The sequence below is a fragment of the Colias croceus genome, chromosome 20 (assembly GCF_905220415.1).
Source record: "Colias croceus chromosome 20, ilColCroc2.1".
Lineage (NCBI taxonomy): Eukaryota > Metazoa > Arthropoda > Insecta > Lepidoptera > Pieridae > Colias > Colias croceus.
In genome coordinates this window covers 1861199-1879207 of record NC_059556.1, presented here as the reverse complement: position 1 = coordinate 1879207, position 18009 = coordinate 1861199, and the positions used below count along the sequence as shown (strand labels likewise).

General features: G+C 36.9%; 2 protein-coding genes across 3 annotated transcripts in view; one reads left to right on the top strand and one right to left on the bottom strand.

Annotated features, from left to right (window-relative positions):
- The window catches only part of LOC123700755 (MYG1 exonuclease), a 95478-nt gene that overhangs the window by 24526 nt on the left and 52943 nt on the right, over positions 1–18009 (top strand). The window contains exon 5 of one of the 2 annotated variants that reach the window (XM_045648074.1): positions 6440–6541. The exons of the other annotated variant lie outside the window; for it this stretch is intronic. The gene's annotated coding sequence lies outside the window, so the exon portion shown is untranslated. Of the gene's footprint in view, positions 1–6439; positions 6542–18009 lie in introns of those variants that run through there. 2 annotated transcript variants of the gene reach the window in all.
- LOC123701021 (transcription factor Adf-1-like) lies at positions 5706–8139 on the bottom strand. Its single transcript, XM_045648427.1, has 2 exons — positions 7638–8139; positions 5706–6403 (listed from the first exon to the last, which is right to left on the bottom strand). Exons 1-2 carry the CDS (start codon positions 7843–7845, stop codon positions 5706–5708), a joined length of 906 nt encoding a protein of 301 aa, XP_045504383.1. The 5' UTR covers positions 7846–8139.

Here is an 18009-nt window from a genome sequence, read left to right as displayed (position 1 = left end):
ACACTGTGGTGCTGTGTGTCCGGGTTCCTTACACCGACAGCAAATCTGGGATGGATCTTGGGTTCCATTGTTCTTTGCAACCATTCTCTGTGTGCTCACATAATGGCCTTTATTATTAATTCTTGAAGGTATCAATGTAGAGTTAGGTTTTTCTGAGGGTTTGTAACTATCTAAAGCAGACAAAAATCCTTCATATAGGTCATCCGGGCTGCCACTCTGGAATGCTTGAGCATTAGCTTGCAGCTCTAAGGGGAGACCCCGGATGATACACGAAACAGCAGCTTGCCCACTTATTTGGCATCTGTAGCACATTGCTAGCTTCTCTTGATAGTACTTAGTCATGCTTTCACCCGCTTGTTTCTTCCTATTCATAAGCTCATCTAGGAGTGTCGCATAGTCATGATATCAAGGGAAAGTAATGCCATTTAAACACATATTAATTATAAATATGTGTTTAATTTATATCTTTTGGACATTATATTTGGTGGCAGCGGTGGGATGAAGAGGTCGTCAGGAAACGGCCGCTTCGTGCGGATGAAACGTCCAAAAGCTTATCAGGATCAAGTAAGTGATGAAGATGAGGAGATTCTGTATCGTCATATCGTCGAGTCTATTGTGACTAAGAAGCTAAATGATCTAGCGTCTGAAAAAATGACCAAGTCTAAGAACAGTGAAGTAAATGCAGACCGTCTTATAACGGATTTTGATCCAGAAAACAAAGACATGAATGTCACTAGTTGGATCAAAAAGATTGAACAACTTGGAAAGATCTACAAGTGGAGCGATCAAGTGAAGTCCTTTCATCTACAATCAAAATTACAAGGACAAGCTCGCACTTGGTTCAACCGATTGGACTCATACGAGTATTCATGGAGTGAATGGAAGACGAAGTTTCGCAATGCCACGGAGAGTCTTTGCGTTTTTTTCTGATTTTTTTAGCATAATCGGCACATTTTGCGCTTGACAAATCCTTTAGCATTTCTCTCCGTAATTTTACTAATTTTGTGTAAAACTACTCCACTGGTTCTTTCTATATAAGTATTCTACAATTATACAATTTTTGATATATTGCCTGAACCTTAGACGCCCCCTCCAAAGCACCATGCTCTCGTCCAAAGACAATTTTCGTGCAGGATAATAGCATTTATCCATTTTCTCGTTGAAATAATCAATGACGTACGTATGACGGACGTACGTATTTTGGACAGATGGTCTGCGTCATTCTCTATATCGGAACTGAAGTGAAGACACCTCATTATAAGCAAAAATCTATTTCTACTCATATGTTGGCCAAAAATAGGTATAGCAAGTAATCTATTTAGTTTTCCAATAATCTTGTAGTCGGGGCAATTGAATGAAACCCATGTGAAATAGTAAGCCTAAGAAAACTCTTAGCTCCCGAACAGTCAACTCTTTCCAAGAAGTTATTCTTGAATTTTCCGTTACCGTGCTTTGGCAAAATAACTTCACAGCTTGGGCATTAGTTTTTTCGCAAATCATTGTAAGAAAATCATCTTCAAAAAAAAAGTTGAAAAATGATATCGGAGTGCTCCCAGGGCTGCCAATAAATTCATTCTGTTTATTAAATTCAATGTGTTTTAGCTCACCAGACGTGCACCAAGCACTGGAAGATATTTCTGCAGCTGATGTGGCCCCTTCAGATGCTTGTAACGATTCGGATGAAGTCTGAGATTGCAATAACAGTACTAAATCCTATGCCGCATTTTCGGTAATAAGCCGCCGGTCTTCAGCCTCCTCTTCATCATCTGATGATGTATCGCAGTTAGTACGAGAACCCGGGTAGCAGGAGGCACGTAAATATTAATTCTCACTATATAACTTGTGTAAAGTTGATTTAGAATCCCATGCTTCGTGCCCAACTTGTACATTCCTCCTGTTTCCTGAGAAATTATAACAGCCATAATGTTTCCATCATCGGCTTTGGCGCGGTCTACATCTGGAATCTCTACCACTACATTATCACCTCTATTAGCAGCAGGATATTTTAGCGAAGATAGGGCTAGCATTTTATCTGCTTGCTTTTGCAGAGATTGTCCAACTAACTTTCTGATATTTACAATGTTTTGTTTCTTTTTATCGAGAGCAATTACTACTTCTTGGTCACTTAAACACTGCGTTATATTTGACGGATCTGATCTGATTTCCTTGGTTTTTGTTCTCGTTATCAGGTTTTCTAGTCAGGCTGTCTAGAATTTTATTTTGCGAATCAGTGTTTAGACTCTCTATTTTATTGAGTGAATTTAAATTTATTATAAATTTAAATTCACCATCACTTTGAGATTGCATTTCTATAAGATCAACTTGACACCTTGAATTAAGCTCGTTGCTGATAATCGGTTTTACAACAAGACCTTTTTTTGGCAAACTTTAGATATACACATTTTGATTTATTATCTCGCCTGGTAAAAATACGACCTCCTCGGGTCCAGATAAAGCGCCAGTTATTGGACCGGCCCAGTTTTTCTCGAGCTGAATAAAATAAATTACGATTATTGTACGTGAGATGTTCATTAACATAAAATCGTGGAATCCCACGCCTATATACATTCGCTATATCACGTTCATCGAGAGTTAATCCGATCTTCTGCGCCAACGTAATAGCGACATGTAGCAAGTTCTCGCCACTAACCTCCGGTACGTTCGTAATCTCAATATCGTTCAACTGCTTCTCTTGATCTGATTCATTCAGTTGCTTTATTAATGTATCAATCGACTCGATTTGCTTCGTTGATTGATACACTTGTAGATGAAGTTTGTGGCTCGTCGTTAAAATCATCGTCTTTATCACTTTCAATGCAATTGTTTACTGATTGACAATATTTCTTCCTCTGTCAACGTCCCTGCTGTAACTACATCATCATCGCAAGTAACGAAGTCTTCAAAAGTAATGTTTGACCCAGCCATGTGCTTACTCCATTCTTCAGGCACATTATTATCTTCCTCTTCAATGATTTCTTGACGTTCTGAAGAAAAACCACAGGTTCTAAAGCAGTTTTTTTACTGCAAGGGGTGTTACGTTTCGCCAAGCTTCCACCATCCTCAATGCTTGAAGAACATTGATAGAAGAAACTCGATTTGATATATTTTGAACAAACTCGTCGGCCATGTTCTGTCACTGGCAAAAGATTTAGTGAAAAAAAAAAAACTTTTCAAATAAATATACAGGGTGTCTCACTGTTGGTATACTAAGCTCAGAGGAGGTTATAGTTTTGCATTTGCAGTACGTAAAAAATACTTAAAAATTCCAGACACATTTTTTTTTCAAACAGATGAATTCTTAAAACTCAATTAATCAAAAGTAATTTTGTTGTTTAAGTATTTTTTTACGTGATCAGTGTATGCAAAGATACAAGTCCCTTCGCGCTTAGTATACCAATAGTGGGACACCCTGTATAACTGATTGGAGATTGAGTGTCAGTAATACGAGTAAATCTACATCTTTACCTACAATAGTAGTTAAATTTGGTAAATTGAATTGGCCTATTGTTTTTTTTTTTTTTAATTTTGATTGCATCGGCATCGTTATTAGCTTGTTTTACCAATAAATTTTCAGTAGTAAGCACTTTGAAACAGGGATCGACGTGAACCAATTGTCGCATGTTATGTTGCGGTTAGAGCCATGAATTGGCCGTGATAGCCCCTTCAAGTAATATAAACCGTTGTATTTGTAGCTTTTCCAATGTAAGGCAAAGCATTTATCATATAATTAGTTCCACTATCGCACATCATTGGAATCTTTATACCATATTTGCTTGGTTTGTTTGGAATGTAAATTTGAAATGGCCATCTACCCCGGAAGCCATGTAATATTTCATCAATAGTGACAATACTTCCTGGCGAATAGTACATTTTACTTTGAGATATTAAAACAGATCCCAAACTTTCCGAACATGAATAAATCTTGCTGACGACGATCAGGGCGTAGAGTCTTGTCATCCATTCTTAGACATCTGACAATAAAATCTTTTCTTCACGAGTCGGGATTTCTTCCCGACATGGCGGAAAAATTCCCGTTTTTTGGAACCCATTGCGTATAACATTGGGGTCAATGCTCGTCCAAATCTCACCGATGAGCCGAGAAAACTCCTTTTTGGGCAATGTTACGCCTATATTTAAACGCTGCCACTTGACTAGAAGGGGATCCCACTTATCCTTGTATGATTTCATCACTGCTACGTCTTAAGGTTGCAACACGTGGCTGGAATGCGGTGGTAGTTTAAGTATAGTAACGTTTTCTTTCCGAGCTTCTTCTATAAGATTTAATGAAACATGGGATGAATGTCCATCATAAATAAGCAATATAGGACGTTTCCCTTCGACTGCCTTTAAGAACTGTTTTTTAAAATAATTGTCGAACACAGTGGATTCCATCCATCCATTAGCATTAGCGGCGTATCTCATCCCTTCGAACCCTTTATCTGTTGTCCATTCATCCCAGACTTATTTCCCCTTAAAAACGATTAAGGGTGGTGCTTTTTCGCCAAGAGCGTTAGCGCACAGTAGCACTGTAGTATTGTCCCTTCCTGGTGATGAAATCACCTTGGTGGCAGCATGACCTTTAACACCAACTACTTTTGTCTTCGATGGATCCTTGCAAAAGCTGATGGTTTATCCCTCAAATTTAATTAGTTTATCGTATTTTCGAGTAAATCAAAAAAATCGATACACGATAAAAGGATCGATGGCTATCTTTCTTGTATATTCCACAGCCTGTGCCTTTTTGACTGATAAATTGTGCCTGGTTTTAAAACCTTGAAACCAAGCTTCTCCGGGAGTATTGTTTTTAAAAGGTGTCGATAACTCATTAATACTAACGTATTCACCCACCATCTCTAAAACCTCTTTTTTGGTTAAGCCAAATCCATTTTTCTCCATTAAATGTAAACACGAAGCCAGCTTTTCTTCTACTTCTGAGGCTTAGCACGCACTGCGGTTAAACGCGAGCAGCACAGGAATAGCTGAAAACGCAAAACCGCATACAAACACGCATTGCGGCTCGCGTTTTGCTTAATTTTATGTCAGTACCATCATGGATTTCTGGCGAGTAGCATGTGTTGTGGCTTTGATTTTGAAAATAAGAAGCAAAAGTCGTAAACAACGCCGCCGACATAGGTACTGGGTACATCCGCTAACAGATCAAAGACATTTAAAAGGATACTTTTGCAAAATGTACAACGATGTGCGAGAGCATCCCGATAAATTTTTTAATTACTACAGAATGTCTATTAGTACCTTTGATAAATTATTACAAGCCGTGGGCCCGTATTTACAACATCAAGACACTACATTTCGTAAGGCAATATCACCTGAAGAGCGACTTTCAGTTACGTTGAGGTAAGAAAACAATTTTTAATTATTATGAAAATCTTTATTACAAACCATTGAATAGGCAAAATTAAAAAGTAAGAAGTGCAATAAAAAGTTATAACTAAAAATTTTTAATTTACTCTTTGGTGTAGGTAGTATTGCTCTTCTGTTACCTAATTTCCAAATTGTGAGAAGTCATGGCCTTCTGTTTCCTCATTCCCAAATTCGGAAAAGTCTTGGTCTTCTGCTACCTGATTTCCAAATTTCGAAAAATAATTAGCAGTCGCACTGGCTGGTCTTAAAATTTTTTGGCTAATAATTTGTACCTGATTTTGTGGCATTGGTATAGACGGTACTTGTAGAATTGTAGTTGATGGCTATGGAGCTGGACTTGTTGGAGGAAGAGTTTCTGATGGTGATGGGATGGAATATATTGTATCTATACATGAGGATTGTGGAGAATACTGATTGGTGTTTTGTGGCTGGGTATATGTTTGATGATACAATGGTGAACTGCATATTCTTTGTTTTCTAAATTGAGATGGTTGATTAAAAACGTGTTGCGATGGTTGCGGAGATGAATGAGAACGTGCCTTTTTTAAGACATTAAGGATTTCAATCTTAGCATAATGCTTTTGATCTTCATTTAATTTACGTAACATAGGAACTAACATTAGCGCAAAGTTTTTTTCTTCGTCGTCCTCGTTCTCGTGTACTTGTTTTTCTTTTAATATGTCCAGTAATTGCTTCTCATAGTCTATTGAATTGTTGCTTCCAGAACAGTTCTTCTTTCGCAGTGCTATTTGAGGTTGCGAATTTTGAGCTGTAGCAGGCAATGTTCTATCCTGAGTAGATGCCGGTGACGATACATTTATATCTTGAGGAGAAACAGACGACATTATATTACTGCTTGTTTCTCGTTTCTGCATAGAAGGAATTAGAAAAAGCATTGAGTCAAAATGAACATATTTCCTTTTCTTTGGAGGAGCAGCCTGTCCAGATTTGCCTTGATGTGCTGCCAATTCCTTAGCGAAACAATCTTTCATGTTTTTCCATTTTTTTTGTATGGAGCTTCCTAAAACAAAAAAATAAATCAATATCTTGTTTGCAGGTACCTTGCTTCAGGAAATAGCATAAAATCGTTATATTTTGAATACTTGATTGGCGCTACTACTATTAGTGAAATTATTTATCATACATGCAAGCAGTTATGGTTATGTTTGCAGCCTATTTACTTAAAAGAAATGACAAAAGAAGACTGGTTAAACATAGCAAAAGGATTTTTTGAACAAACACACTTCCCAAATTGTGTCGGCGCACTTGATGGCAAGCACATAAGAATCGAAAGACCCGATAATACCGGGTCAGAATCATTTAATTATAAGAAGTTTTATTCTATTATTCTGCTTGCGATTGCTGATGCTAACTATAGCTTTGTAGCTATTGACGTGGGTGCATACGGATCTAATAGTGACGCCAGCGTATTCCGAAGTTCAAATTTTGGTAGAAGACTTTTAGCAAACCAACTGGATTTACCAGAATGCTCAGTAATACCAAATTATAATGAAGGGTCTGAAATGCCATTTGTATTTGTTGGGGATGAAGCTTTTCCGCTTTTAAAACATTTGATGAGACCATACCCAAGCAGAAACTTATCTATCAAAGAAAAGATTTATAACTACCGACTTTCGTATGCCAGAAGAACAGTCGAATGTACATTTGGCATAATGGCAAATAAATGGCGAATTTTACACAGACCATTAGATACACAACTTGTACTATGCGATTACATAGTTAAAGCTTGCTGCATATTGCACAATTTCGTTCGAAAATACGATGGCAAGGAATTACTAGAAAATTCGTGCCAATGGGAACACTCGGAACTACGAAATTTACATCCAATTAGACTTCGTCCTAGTAATGACGTGATGCAAGTACGAAATTTATTTGCGGACTACTTTACATCTCGAGCTGGTGCTTTAAATTGGCAGTACGACGCTATATAACTAACTAGATTTCCGCCCGCGGCTTCGCCCGCGTTTTCAAAGGAAAACCCGCATAGTTCCCGTTCCCGTGGGATTTCCGGGATAAAACTTATCCTATGTGTTAATCCAAGTTACCCTCTATATGTGTGCTAAATTTCATTGTAATCGGTTCAGTAGTTTTTACGTGAAAGAGTAACAAACATCCATACATCCATACATCCATACTTACAAACTTTCGCCTTTATAATAGTATTAAGATTAAGATTAAGATATTAAGATTGTAATTAATTAACTTTAAATATTAAAATTAAAAGCAGCACATACCTTTGTTTTTCTTGTCTGCCTCCGATAAGTTTGTCCATTCTCTGCACACATTTTGATATACCTCCTGCCAAAGCCGGGCCTTAATATTTCTGTCTTTGTATTGCTTTAACGATTTGTCATATAATGCTGGCCTTTTTTCCACTTCAATAATAATATTTTTAGACAAATTATCGTAGTCTATAGACGCTGTATCCGAGTCGGACGACATGAAAAAATTTCTTAACGTTCGTTAGCACTGCAAATAACGTCTATCCTCTGCGCTCGCCCAGTCGAGACTGAATATAAAACCGAATGCGGTTAAACGCTGTGCGTGCGCTTCCATACTTTAACTATAGGACACAAAAAAAACGCGCGTTTGCAAACCGCGATCAAAATGTAGCAAGTTACGTTTTTAAAATCAGTCACTGAAAAACGTCACTAATGCGTGCGCTTGTATAGAAAACTATGTGTTACATTTTTTTGCGGTTTCAGACCTACGATAAAACGCGTAATTTTAACCGCAGTGCGTGCTAAGCCTGAAGCTAATGCAGTTTCGTCCCATGGTATTTGATTTAGTTCTTTTATCTTTTACATGGTCCATCAAAGTCATTCGTGGGATACCGTAAAGTTTCACTGCTGCATACCCACTCAATTCGCCGTTTTGTATAGCCAGCACAGCTTCCCTGAATTTTTCTTTACAATACGAACCTTTTGTTGTTTTCCGAACATAATTTCTCACCATTTTGGATAGCTTTTCTGCAAAATAATCATAAAAAAACATTATTAATATAGTACATTGTTCACCGAGGGAAAAAAGTGACTGATTACTACCTAGGGTGCAGTTTGTGTCCCGAAAGCGCAGCCAAGGGCGACAAAACTCCCGAGGTAGAAATCGAGTGCTTCCGAGAGCTACATAGTGCTTTATACTACCACCTGTGAGGACCATTAAGAGATTTGTTTTTTAATTTAAAAATTAATTTGTCATAAAGCCACTGAACCACCAATCCGCGCGTGGTGAATTCCGCCCCAGTAGGTGTGTGTGTGCGCGTGCGTGCGTGCGTGCGTGCGTGAGTGCAAGCGCGTGCGCGTGCGTGCTTGTGTGCGTGCGTGCGTTAGTTCGTGTTGACTTGCACCTCTGCCTTTTTTTGTAAGTTCCTTATCAGACATCATTTTTTTTCCACAGCCTCTCAACCGGTTATATTTTATGGTTCCCAAGCTTAATAGTCCATACTCTTCTCGTAAATGGTGAATTAATTCCAAGGAAGTAAAAAAATTGTCGAAGTAGACACTTGCAGGCTTGTCTTCTATGATATAAGTCCTATGACAACTTTGGCTCCAAGACCCAAACTATTTTCATAGTCCGTAAAGGTGCGGTCACGGAAAGTATCTTCCCCGGCATACGGCATAAAGTTATATACAAGATCAGAAACCCCGGCACGTACAAATATCTTAAATCCCCATTTCTTATAAATGTCCTTCGTCCTTCAGTAAACAAAAAATAAAAATAAAAAATCGTAACGACTTGTCCTCGTGCGAGTAAATGAGGACTGCGTACTCGTATGAGGACATAGCGTATTACTTCAATAGTGGACTGCATGTAGGTCGCGCTAAATGCTGCTAATAATGACATGATAAAGGACAACTGGGAACACTTTAATTGCTGCTAATAATTATATATGATTTACGCCGAATAAGCGGATAGATAGAGCAATCGGGCGCTGCTATGAATGAACTGCGCTTTTCGGCCGGCTCGGCTGTCGCACGTTATTACTGCCGATGCAGCTTGACCTCAATAACGTAATTGCTCAATTTTATTATAACATGTAACTATAAGTTATAAATGGTTAAAATAATATGTTTGTTCGATACACGAACATGCTCCCGAGGCCCACAAAAGATAATACTAAATTCTTCTAAAAGTCTTGAAATGTTTGTAATGCTTAAATTTGCGTATAATTCCACCACCGAGCCATTAATTATAACAGAGCGTTTATTAGTTATTGGCGATGTCGACCTATCGCTTCTTTTAAAACACGCACTTGCCCATCGTCTGAGTCTGTGTTGATCACATGCTCCTTCGCTTATACACTCTCCCCGTTCGGGTAAGGGAGACGCACGAACACTAGTTGTTATACTTTTTTGAGGCACGCACACACTAGAACCGACACACTCTTGGGCTATTGTCCGTGACTGAATAGTTTGTTGGGACGTTCTGCTGTTGGGCCGCTGGGAAGCTCTGCTGTTGATTCGCTCGACTCCTTCGCCACCACACGAAGAAAAAGATGCTTGCTATTACTGTCAGTGCTAGTGTTCCATACGATACTGCGTTTTCTTACAAATTATAAGTATCAATGATGGTTTCCCTTAACCAGAATAGTAAGAAATGCCCGGTTGAGTTTTTAATTAATTGAGAGGCTTTTAATAAAAGTTAAATTTATAGAATCAACATTTTTATTTTTACCTTCTAATGACTTTGTGTAAATCAGTCTCAAACTTAAATTGTGCATCCATATGCTATACTATACTTACTAGCTTACCTAACTAATTATTAATTTGAACACTTATTTTAGGAACTTAGAATACATACTCAATCCATAATCTCTTCTTGTTTTACGAGTAAATAACAATTAGAAAATATTTTTTGGATCATCATTTGAGGCACGAAGGTATGTAGCTCCAATAATTTCTCCAAGTTATTGAGAAAAAGCGTAATCTCAGTCTTATAAAATCCAAGGATTCGGTTGATACTGATGGCTTTAGGCTTTCTAATACTCAAATCTAGATGACGATGCAAAAATCCAGATGCAAACCAGTTTGTTGCGATACTTTGTACACCGAAATTCCTCCTCTTTTGAGAACAGATACCGCATTTTCTAATGAATCCACTGTCCAAGAAGCTTTTGTGGTTGTCCTAGTTCTTCTACGTGGCATCTAAAAAAAAGCATTTATATCTCTGAACTAACAGAACCAGTTTCTCGTAGTCTTCGATAAACTCTGTCAAATACGCCAATATCAGGTACTCGGCGAGTAGGATACCGCAGCACGTATTCATTGTATTTTTATAATTAGGTGTCGCTGAAAATCAGCTCTGCAATGAAGGCCTATGCTTTTCATTGTAAAATGCTGAGCGGCAATCCTTTTAGCATATAGGTTGTTAGATAAAGTAGATTGTAAGTACATAAATTGTTAATTTTAATATTGCGTAGCTGCTAATAAAGAGTTTATTATTATTTATTATTAACCTTACTGTACTCGCGCCAAATAGTGTAACACCTATACTCGCGCACGGTCTCACGGACCGATACTAGATAAATGCTGTAGTTTTTATCTTTTGGGGAAAATTTTTTAAAAGTGTTTGTTCTATTTAAAGTTGGGAATGTGTTTAATGAAACAAAATTAATTGTGATTAAATAATTTGTATTTATTATTGTTTTAAGGTGTTCCGAAACAGCCTTTGAAAAAAATCAGTTATTCTTACATACCACAAAAAGTGAACCAAAATTAAATTCTTCTGAAATCAAAACATAAAAATATAATAATATCTTCTAAATAACTATACTAGGTATAAGAAAAGTAAGTCTAATCATCTTGGGTTTGATTAGGATAGCAGTCAGAGCAAACCATAATCGCGTGCTCCAAACAAAAATATTTTTTGCATATAACGCAGTTGTAACGGGTTTTTCGGTTTTTTTTTGAGCTACAAAAGCCACAACGCCCTGGTCCTAGGTTGTTAGCAGTATATGATGATTCTGGACCATCGAGCTTGCAGATTTCAGCACATCTCTGTCTTATCATATTTGGCAAACAAGTAGCTGTCGCGCGTCTTCTCAAGTGTGCATCAATGAGTTCATAGGACAGTTTTTCTAGAAAAACTCTTCTTTCAATTTTTTTGTTTGGGTTATTTTGAGCATAAATAATGTATGAATTGATTCCTGTCACATTCATCAGGCTATAAAAACCACCATAGACCATCTGTTGGTACCTCTGGCGACATTGTACGACGCGCACATTTTGTCAACAGTATCGACGGCTCCTATTGTTGAATTATAATCCATGATAATTTCAGGTTTACCAGTCACTTCGTTGATCTTTTCATCATCGTGCATACTAGACAAAAGTAAACCGTTTTTATTTTTTTAGGGACGTACGAAACCAGTGCACAATTGCCTTTATTCTTCTAAACAGGCTGTTACCTTACTCATTTCTATTTCAGCAGTTTGACGTACTTTACTCCAAGAAGAACCATGAAATAAAAGAACAGTATCGTCCGCGATGGTTGGTCATGGTTATGTCGGTATTATTTAAACGAAGATTACATAGTTCGTTCACGTAGGTCGTAGACAATAAACAGCGATGGACCGAGGGTGCTGCTACCCTGCGGTATTCCGTACAAACATGAAGCGTTGTTGCTAAAGTGGCCATTTACCCTTACCCTCTGTGTTCTGCCTGTCAGATAAGATCTGAACCATTCAAGAGGCATTCCCCTTACTCCCATATTTTGCATGCGTGTTAAAAGTATAGGAATAGATTCAGTGTCAAATGCCTTTTGAAGGTCCAGAAATACACCCATGCACTTTTCATTGTTGTCCAGGTAAGATCGTATTTTTTATGTTAAGCTGTAGACAGCATCCTCTGTAGACTTACCGATCCTGAACCCAAATTGCAGTGAACTGAGCATCTTAAATCTAGTTAAGTATTTTATCAATCTATTGTTTACAATTTTTTCAATTATTTTAGAAAATGTTGATACAAGCGAAATTGGTCTATAATTACAGGCTAAACTTTTGTCACCAGATTAAAAAATAGGAGATACTATGGCTTTTTTAAAAGAGTCTGGAAAAACGGCACTTTCAAAACTAAGATTAATTAAATATGTAATAGGTTTAATGATTACTTTTAGCAAATTGGTAGATATATTGTCCTAGCACAGGAAGATTTTAAACTATTTATTACACTTTGAACCTCATTGCAGTTTGTTGGTAAAAGTAGGAATGAATTAGGGGGGACGTCTACAGAGGAAGCTTTTTTAGCCAAACAACCCTCAGTGCATCCCAACATATTAAGTGTATTATTTGCTAAATCGCTACCTACTTATAGAAGTAAAATATCTGTTCACTTCGTTAAGCGAGTCAGTAGTAGATGTTTTTGTTTTTAAGAACTTATCAGGTATTGGCGTGGTTTTATTAATGTTGCATACATCCTTTATTATATTCCAAGTATTTTTAATATTTCCTGCATTCTGTCTAAATTAGTTTTGATAATAATACTGTTTCTTAGCTGTTTTTATTAAATAATTACATGTGTTACGATATCTTTGAAAATAATCTTTAAATTCTGTGTCATTAGGTTTAGCTTTGCATTGTTTTTGCAATTTGTTTCTTTTTCTAACAGACCTCAAAAGACCTCAATAGTAATGTGTGTAGTTAGGAATTTGCATTTTAACCGCTTCCTCTTCTGATTTAAGCCATGTTTCTGTTAGGAGCATAATATGAATAGTACGTGACATGCTTCCAATTATAGACTTCAATTCGTCAAATTTGCCTTTTTTTCGTATACTGCCGATATTCGTGTAAAAGAAGTTAATACGTGATTTATTTAATTGTAGACAGCCATAGTCATTTTCTATTTGGTATGTGACACTATCGTTTATAGACTTTTTATTGTTAATAATTAGGTTTATTGATTGAGATTGGACTTTTTTTGGAATATGGATTATTGTAGGGACTCCTTTTATAAATTTAATGATTAAGTCTTTTTCACCATTTTTAGTAATACGCGCTAACTTCATTACCAAAGCGTATGGTGTGCAAAAAAATCAATAAAGAAATTATATTCAGTTTAAATATTTAATGTGCGCTTTGTTGGTATTTCTAATACATTTCACGCCAATTTTATTATGAATGAGTAGGATTTTAAAATAAAAGCACGTATATAAAAAACATATATATTATTTCAGTTTTTATCAATCGGATAATATTTCCTCTACACCACTTAACACAGCGTCATCGTCGTCGTATTCTGAATCTTCGCTGTCGCAGTCACTGCTATCTCCGCCTGTAATAAGAGAAAACATGATTAATTTAAACTCAAACTCACTATTATATATAACTCACTATTATATATATATATATATTCACTTTTTATTTTTTCAGAAGTATCTAAAATTATAGTTACCTGTATTTATAATGAAACTGAAGTCATCGTCTTCGAGCCGCTGTCAGCATTATTTGCTTCAATTCTTTTTACATGATTTACCTCCCGTCTCCAGTCATCTACTGTGATTGAAGCTACAGCCTCTCTTGTCAGAGCCTCAATCTCGCTGGCTAACTGGCTTACATTTTTGTCTGCTACACGCCTTTTTATTAAATGCCATATGTATTCTATGGGATTGAGATCACAAATCACAATTATATGGTGGCAAACGCAAAACTTCATGGCCGTGGCAGGTAAACATGTTGTCGACTACATAATTCTTGGGAGGCTTATGTTTTTTATTAGTTCGTATAACTCGGCCTTTGTGAAATCATTTTCAAACTGAATATTTTGTTCGGACAACCACGCCTGTAACTCTGCTTTCCTTGCGTTCATAGTCGGTGGCTTATTTTCTTCGAAGCTGTGGTAAGGAGCGTTGTCAATTACGACTAGGCTGTTTTTGGGCATGTTTGGTAACAGCTGCTGGGTTAGCCATTTCATAAAATTATCACCGTTCATCTGGTCGTGATAATCGCCCGTTTTTGTTTTCGCTTTGAACATAAGGAAAGCTCCGTCCACAAATCTCGTTTCACCTCCGGCATGGGCAATGATCCAACGCGGTCCAGCACTCGTATTTTTAAGGACCCCAGTGGTCTCACTAGACTGCCAACACTTGGCAAGAGTGTAATGCGAGTGGATCCACGTCTCATCCAAATAGATGACGGTTTTTTTCATTTTCAAAGTACTTGTGCACATTAAAAACGATTTCTCGTGCTCTACGATGGAGCACCGCACCTCTCTTCGAACTCATTTTGAGTTGAAAGTCCACTCAAACGCACAAACTTAACAAATATGAATAACAAAGTCAACGATGATAACAAAAAAAAACAACAATAACAATGAAGTCCAGAAGGAAACAGATATAAGACACGCGCGTATACACGAAAGCGTAGCTAACGTCACACTGGTAGCTTCTCAGTTGCGTAGCAAAATGTCGACATATTAGGGTGACCAGTAGCATTAACTATGAAAATGTTAACTTTTTATGAATACTGTTTCCATACCTGTATAATTAATTTATCCATGATCCATCAGTGAAATTCAATAAATAGTATTTAATGAATATAACGATTATACAATAATTAAATATAATCATGAACATTAAAAATTCTTTTTCGCACATTTTTTGCTGGCAGTACTAATTTGGCAGTTTTCGTGTGAAGTTGGCAGCAAGCGCGGTCCTATTCTTAGTTGGCACGCATAGTAAGTGAAGTTTTCAGCATCATGTGCCTTCATAAGAGTAGAAGTCGATTCTTTTATGCATTTTATTTCTAAACCAATTTCTAAAATGTTTTCGCGCACCGTATCCATATTTTGCTGTTCAGATGTAACGAATTTCTCGAGCAACGTAGTCATTCGAGATAGTTCATTACGCATTTCGCTTATTTCTTGGTTACAACTACATAAATCTGGTTGTTTTCTCCTACGAGTTGTTATTGTGGATATTGATGGTTCCACAGTAATTATAGATAAGTCCGGCTGTGAACTGCAGCGTATTTCGGAATTAGTCGGTGATCGTAGAAAACTCATAACTAGTATTTGTTACTTTGTTAGTTTCAATATTGTTAACACGTTGAAGCGACAGCGCAGTAAACAAAACTTAAGTTATAATATTCACTTGATTTGCGGCAGTACATACAAGCTAGAGGCATGAGTATTCCAAAACATTAGTTGTGAATTTATTTTCATACATTAAAGGTAAGCGACCACAGGCCCGCATCGCACGCAGCGGACGGATCGCATCAAGCGGATTAATTTTTCAAAAAAAAAAAAACGAAATTCAATCAATGCCATTGATACTCCTATGCGAGCTTGTATGTATGTAAACCTGAAGAAAAACTTGTGATAACTTTGAGGTGAGGACGAAAATGAAAGATATTGTTAATCAGTCTCTTTACATTTATTAGGTATTTATTTCTTACATGTATGGTAATGAATTAAGTTCAAGTTGTCCTGTGTAGTAAATAATTCTAGTAATTCAGAACCCTGAGACACATCTGTTGCATTTGTGTCAGTTGGTGATAACGCATCAGTATAAACAGTATTATCTTGCCTGTCTGGAACAGCCGTAGAATACCCACAGCGGCCTTCAGTGGTCGAGGCTTCTGGTCTATTCGAGTGTGTCGAGTATACATAGCGATACTGCCCACTGCTTGTGGTTTCCAGTCCATATTCAGTCAAGTATCCTTGACCTTGGCGCCACTGAACGATGTTTGTGGTCTATATGATCTGGCGGCCGATGGTTCAAAATCAACATTACGTTGGCGAAACGGACTAAATTCGGAATCGTTAGTTTGCATTTGAGCTCTTTTTATAACTTCAATTAACTCCATTTTTGTAGAAAGCTTACGATGTCTCGGGATGTTTTTAAAATCATCTAGAAGTGAAAGTATAAACAGTCTATCTGAATCAGACTCTTGCTGTCTTTCACGCTCTTCTCTCATTACAATACTTTCCCTTAATACCTGCACCAAATTATCGTCGTCACTTGTCTTCTTCTTTTTGGAAACATCAGTCAGGGATAGCTTCAAAAGTTATTTTAACTCAGAAGCGGGGTCGGTAGATTAGCAATTGAGGAGAATTCGGGCTGGAAAGCGAGTTGTTTAAGTAATGTAATAAAAATTCACTTACCGTTTTGATTTAATCTGTTCCCAATTTCCTCCCAGATATTGTCCCTTCTTTGCTGGTTAGAATAATAAGGGTTTTTTAAATTATATATTTCTTCGTACTCTTGCACAATTGCGATTAGTTTTGACGCGTCCATGCTACAAAAACAACGTGTGATGACACGACAAACGCTAAAATGCAAATGTCTGACGATGCAAAGCGAGCGCGCGGAGTGCGTCCACTAATTATATCGACCGGCCCGCGAACTAGAGGTTCGCCCCGGCTTCGCCCGTGGTACATATTTCGTAATAAAATGTAGCCTATGTCCTTTCTCGGGTATCAAAATATCTCCATACCAAATTTCATGGAAATTGGTTCAGTAGTTTAGGCGTGATTGAGTAACAGACAGACAGACAGACAGAGTTACTTTCGCATTTATAATATTAGTATGGATTTATTGTAAAAAAATTACATTATAAATTATTCCTAACTTAATCTACGTCCCTCCCGTTCGATGTTGGAACTAAGAGTGTTTGTTGTCCTCGGCGGGGCAGCTGCAGCGTCGCGGTGGTGATGATTGCCGCAACACTCTCTGGAATCGCAGGTGAGCGCGATGTCGCAATTGCTAACAGGTGCAAGTCCTTCTTGGGTGGCCCCATGCATCTTCTAATAATTAAGGCGTGTTATATGTAAGGTCAATGTAGGGAAGTCCGGCATACTTTTCTAAAAATTATGTTTAACTAAACTTTTTGAATCGAGATACGCTTTCTAAAGTAACTTGTGTCGTCGGAAATTATGGGTAATATATTTATTTACTTATATTGGTCTAAAAATAATATTATTTGCAATAATCTTTAGATTTATATGATATTTTTTAAAACTCAGCGTGTAGACGGACTTCCCGTGCAGTTTGAGGTAAGTCCGTCTAGTAGCAATATAACCATAACTTATGAGGTAATATGTATAGAAACAGTTTCTAGCAGTGATGCAAAACTGGCATTGTAATATGTGTTTTATGCGATTGAGAATAAGGTTTACATTTCAAAGATAATTTATTTTATTTTATTTTAAGGCAAGTCTAATCTCTCAATCTCTCAATATCTTCAGTGACAGTGGTTGTAAACATTCGACCACTGTAACCGAAGATATGCCGGACTTGCCTTAAAATAAAATTATTGCGATTTTTTTTGGTAAATAAAATAGTATGTAAAAAATAAATCTTTATTTCTTATATATAACAAATAGCAACAATAAATTTTAGAACATTGGCTTAATCTAATCATTTGTACTTACTATTTTATACTTATGCATTTTTTATACTTAAACATTAGCTTAATCTAATGATATTATCATTTGTGCATATATGCATTTTTCAAATAAGAAGTGTACAGTGACAAAATCAAAAATAAAGTTTAAGACATTGGCTTAATCTAACATCGCATGAAAAAAATTGCTTAATCACTACGAGATCTGTTTCTCTTAAGCGTTGTATATAACACCCGAACGTCGTAAGTCCCCACAAAGTCTTATAATA

Coding starts and splice junctions, on each gene's coding strand:
- LOC123701021 (XM_045648427.1), bottom strand. CDS start 7,845: ATGTCGTCCGACTCGGATACAGCGTCTATAGACTACGATAATTTGTCT. Junction 6,404..7,637: donor GGCAGACAAGAAAAACAAAG/GTATGTGCTGCT, acceptor TTTTTGTTTTAG/GAAGCTCCATACAAAAAAAA.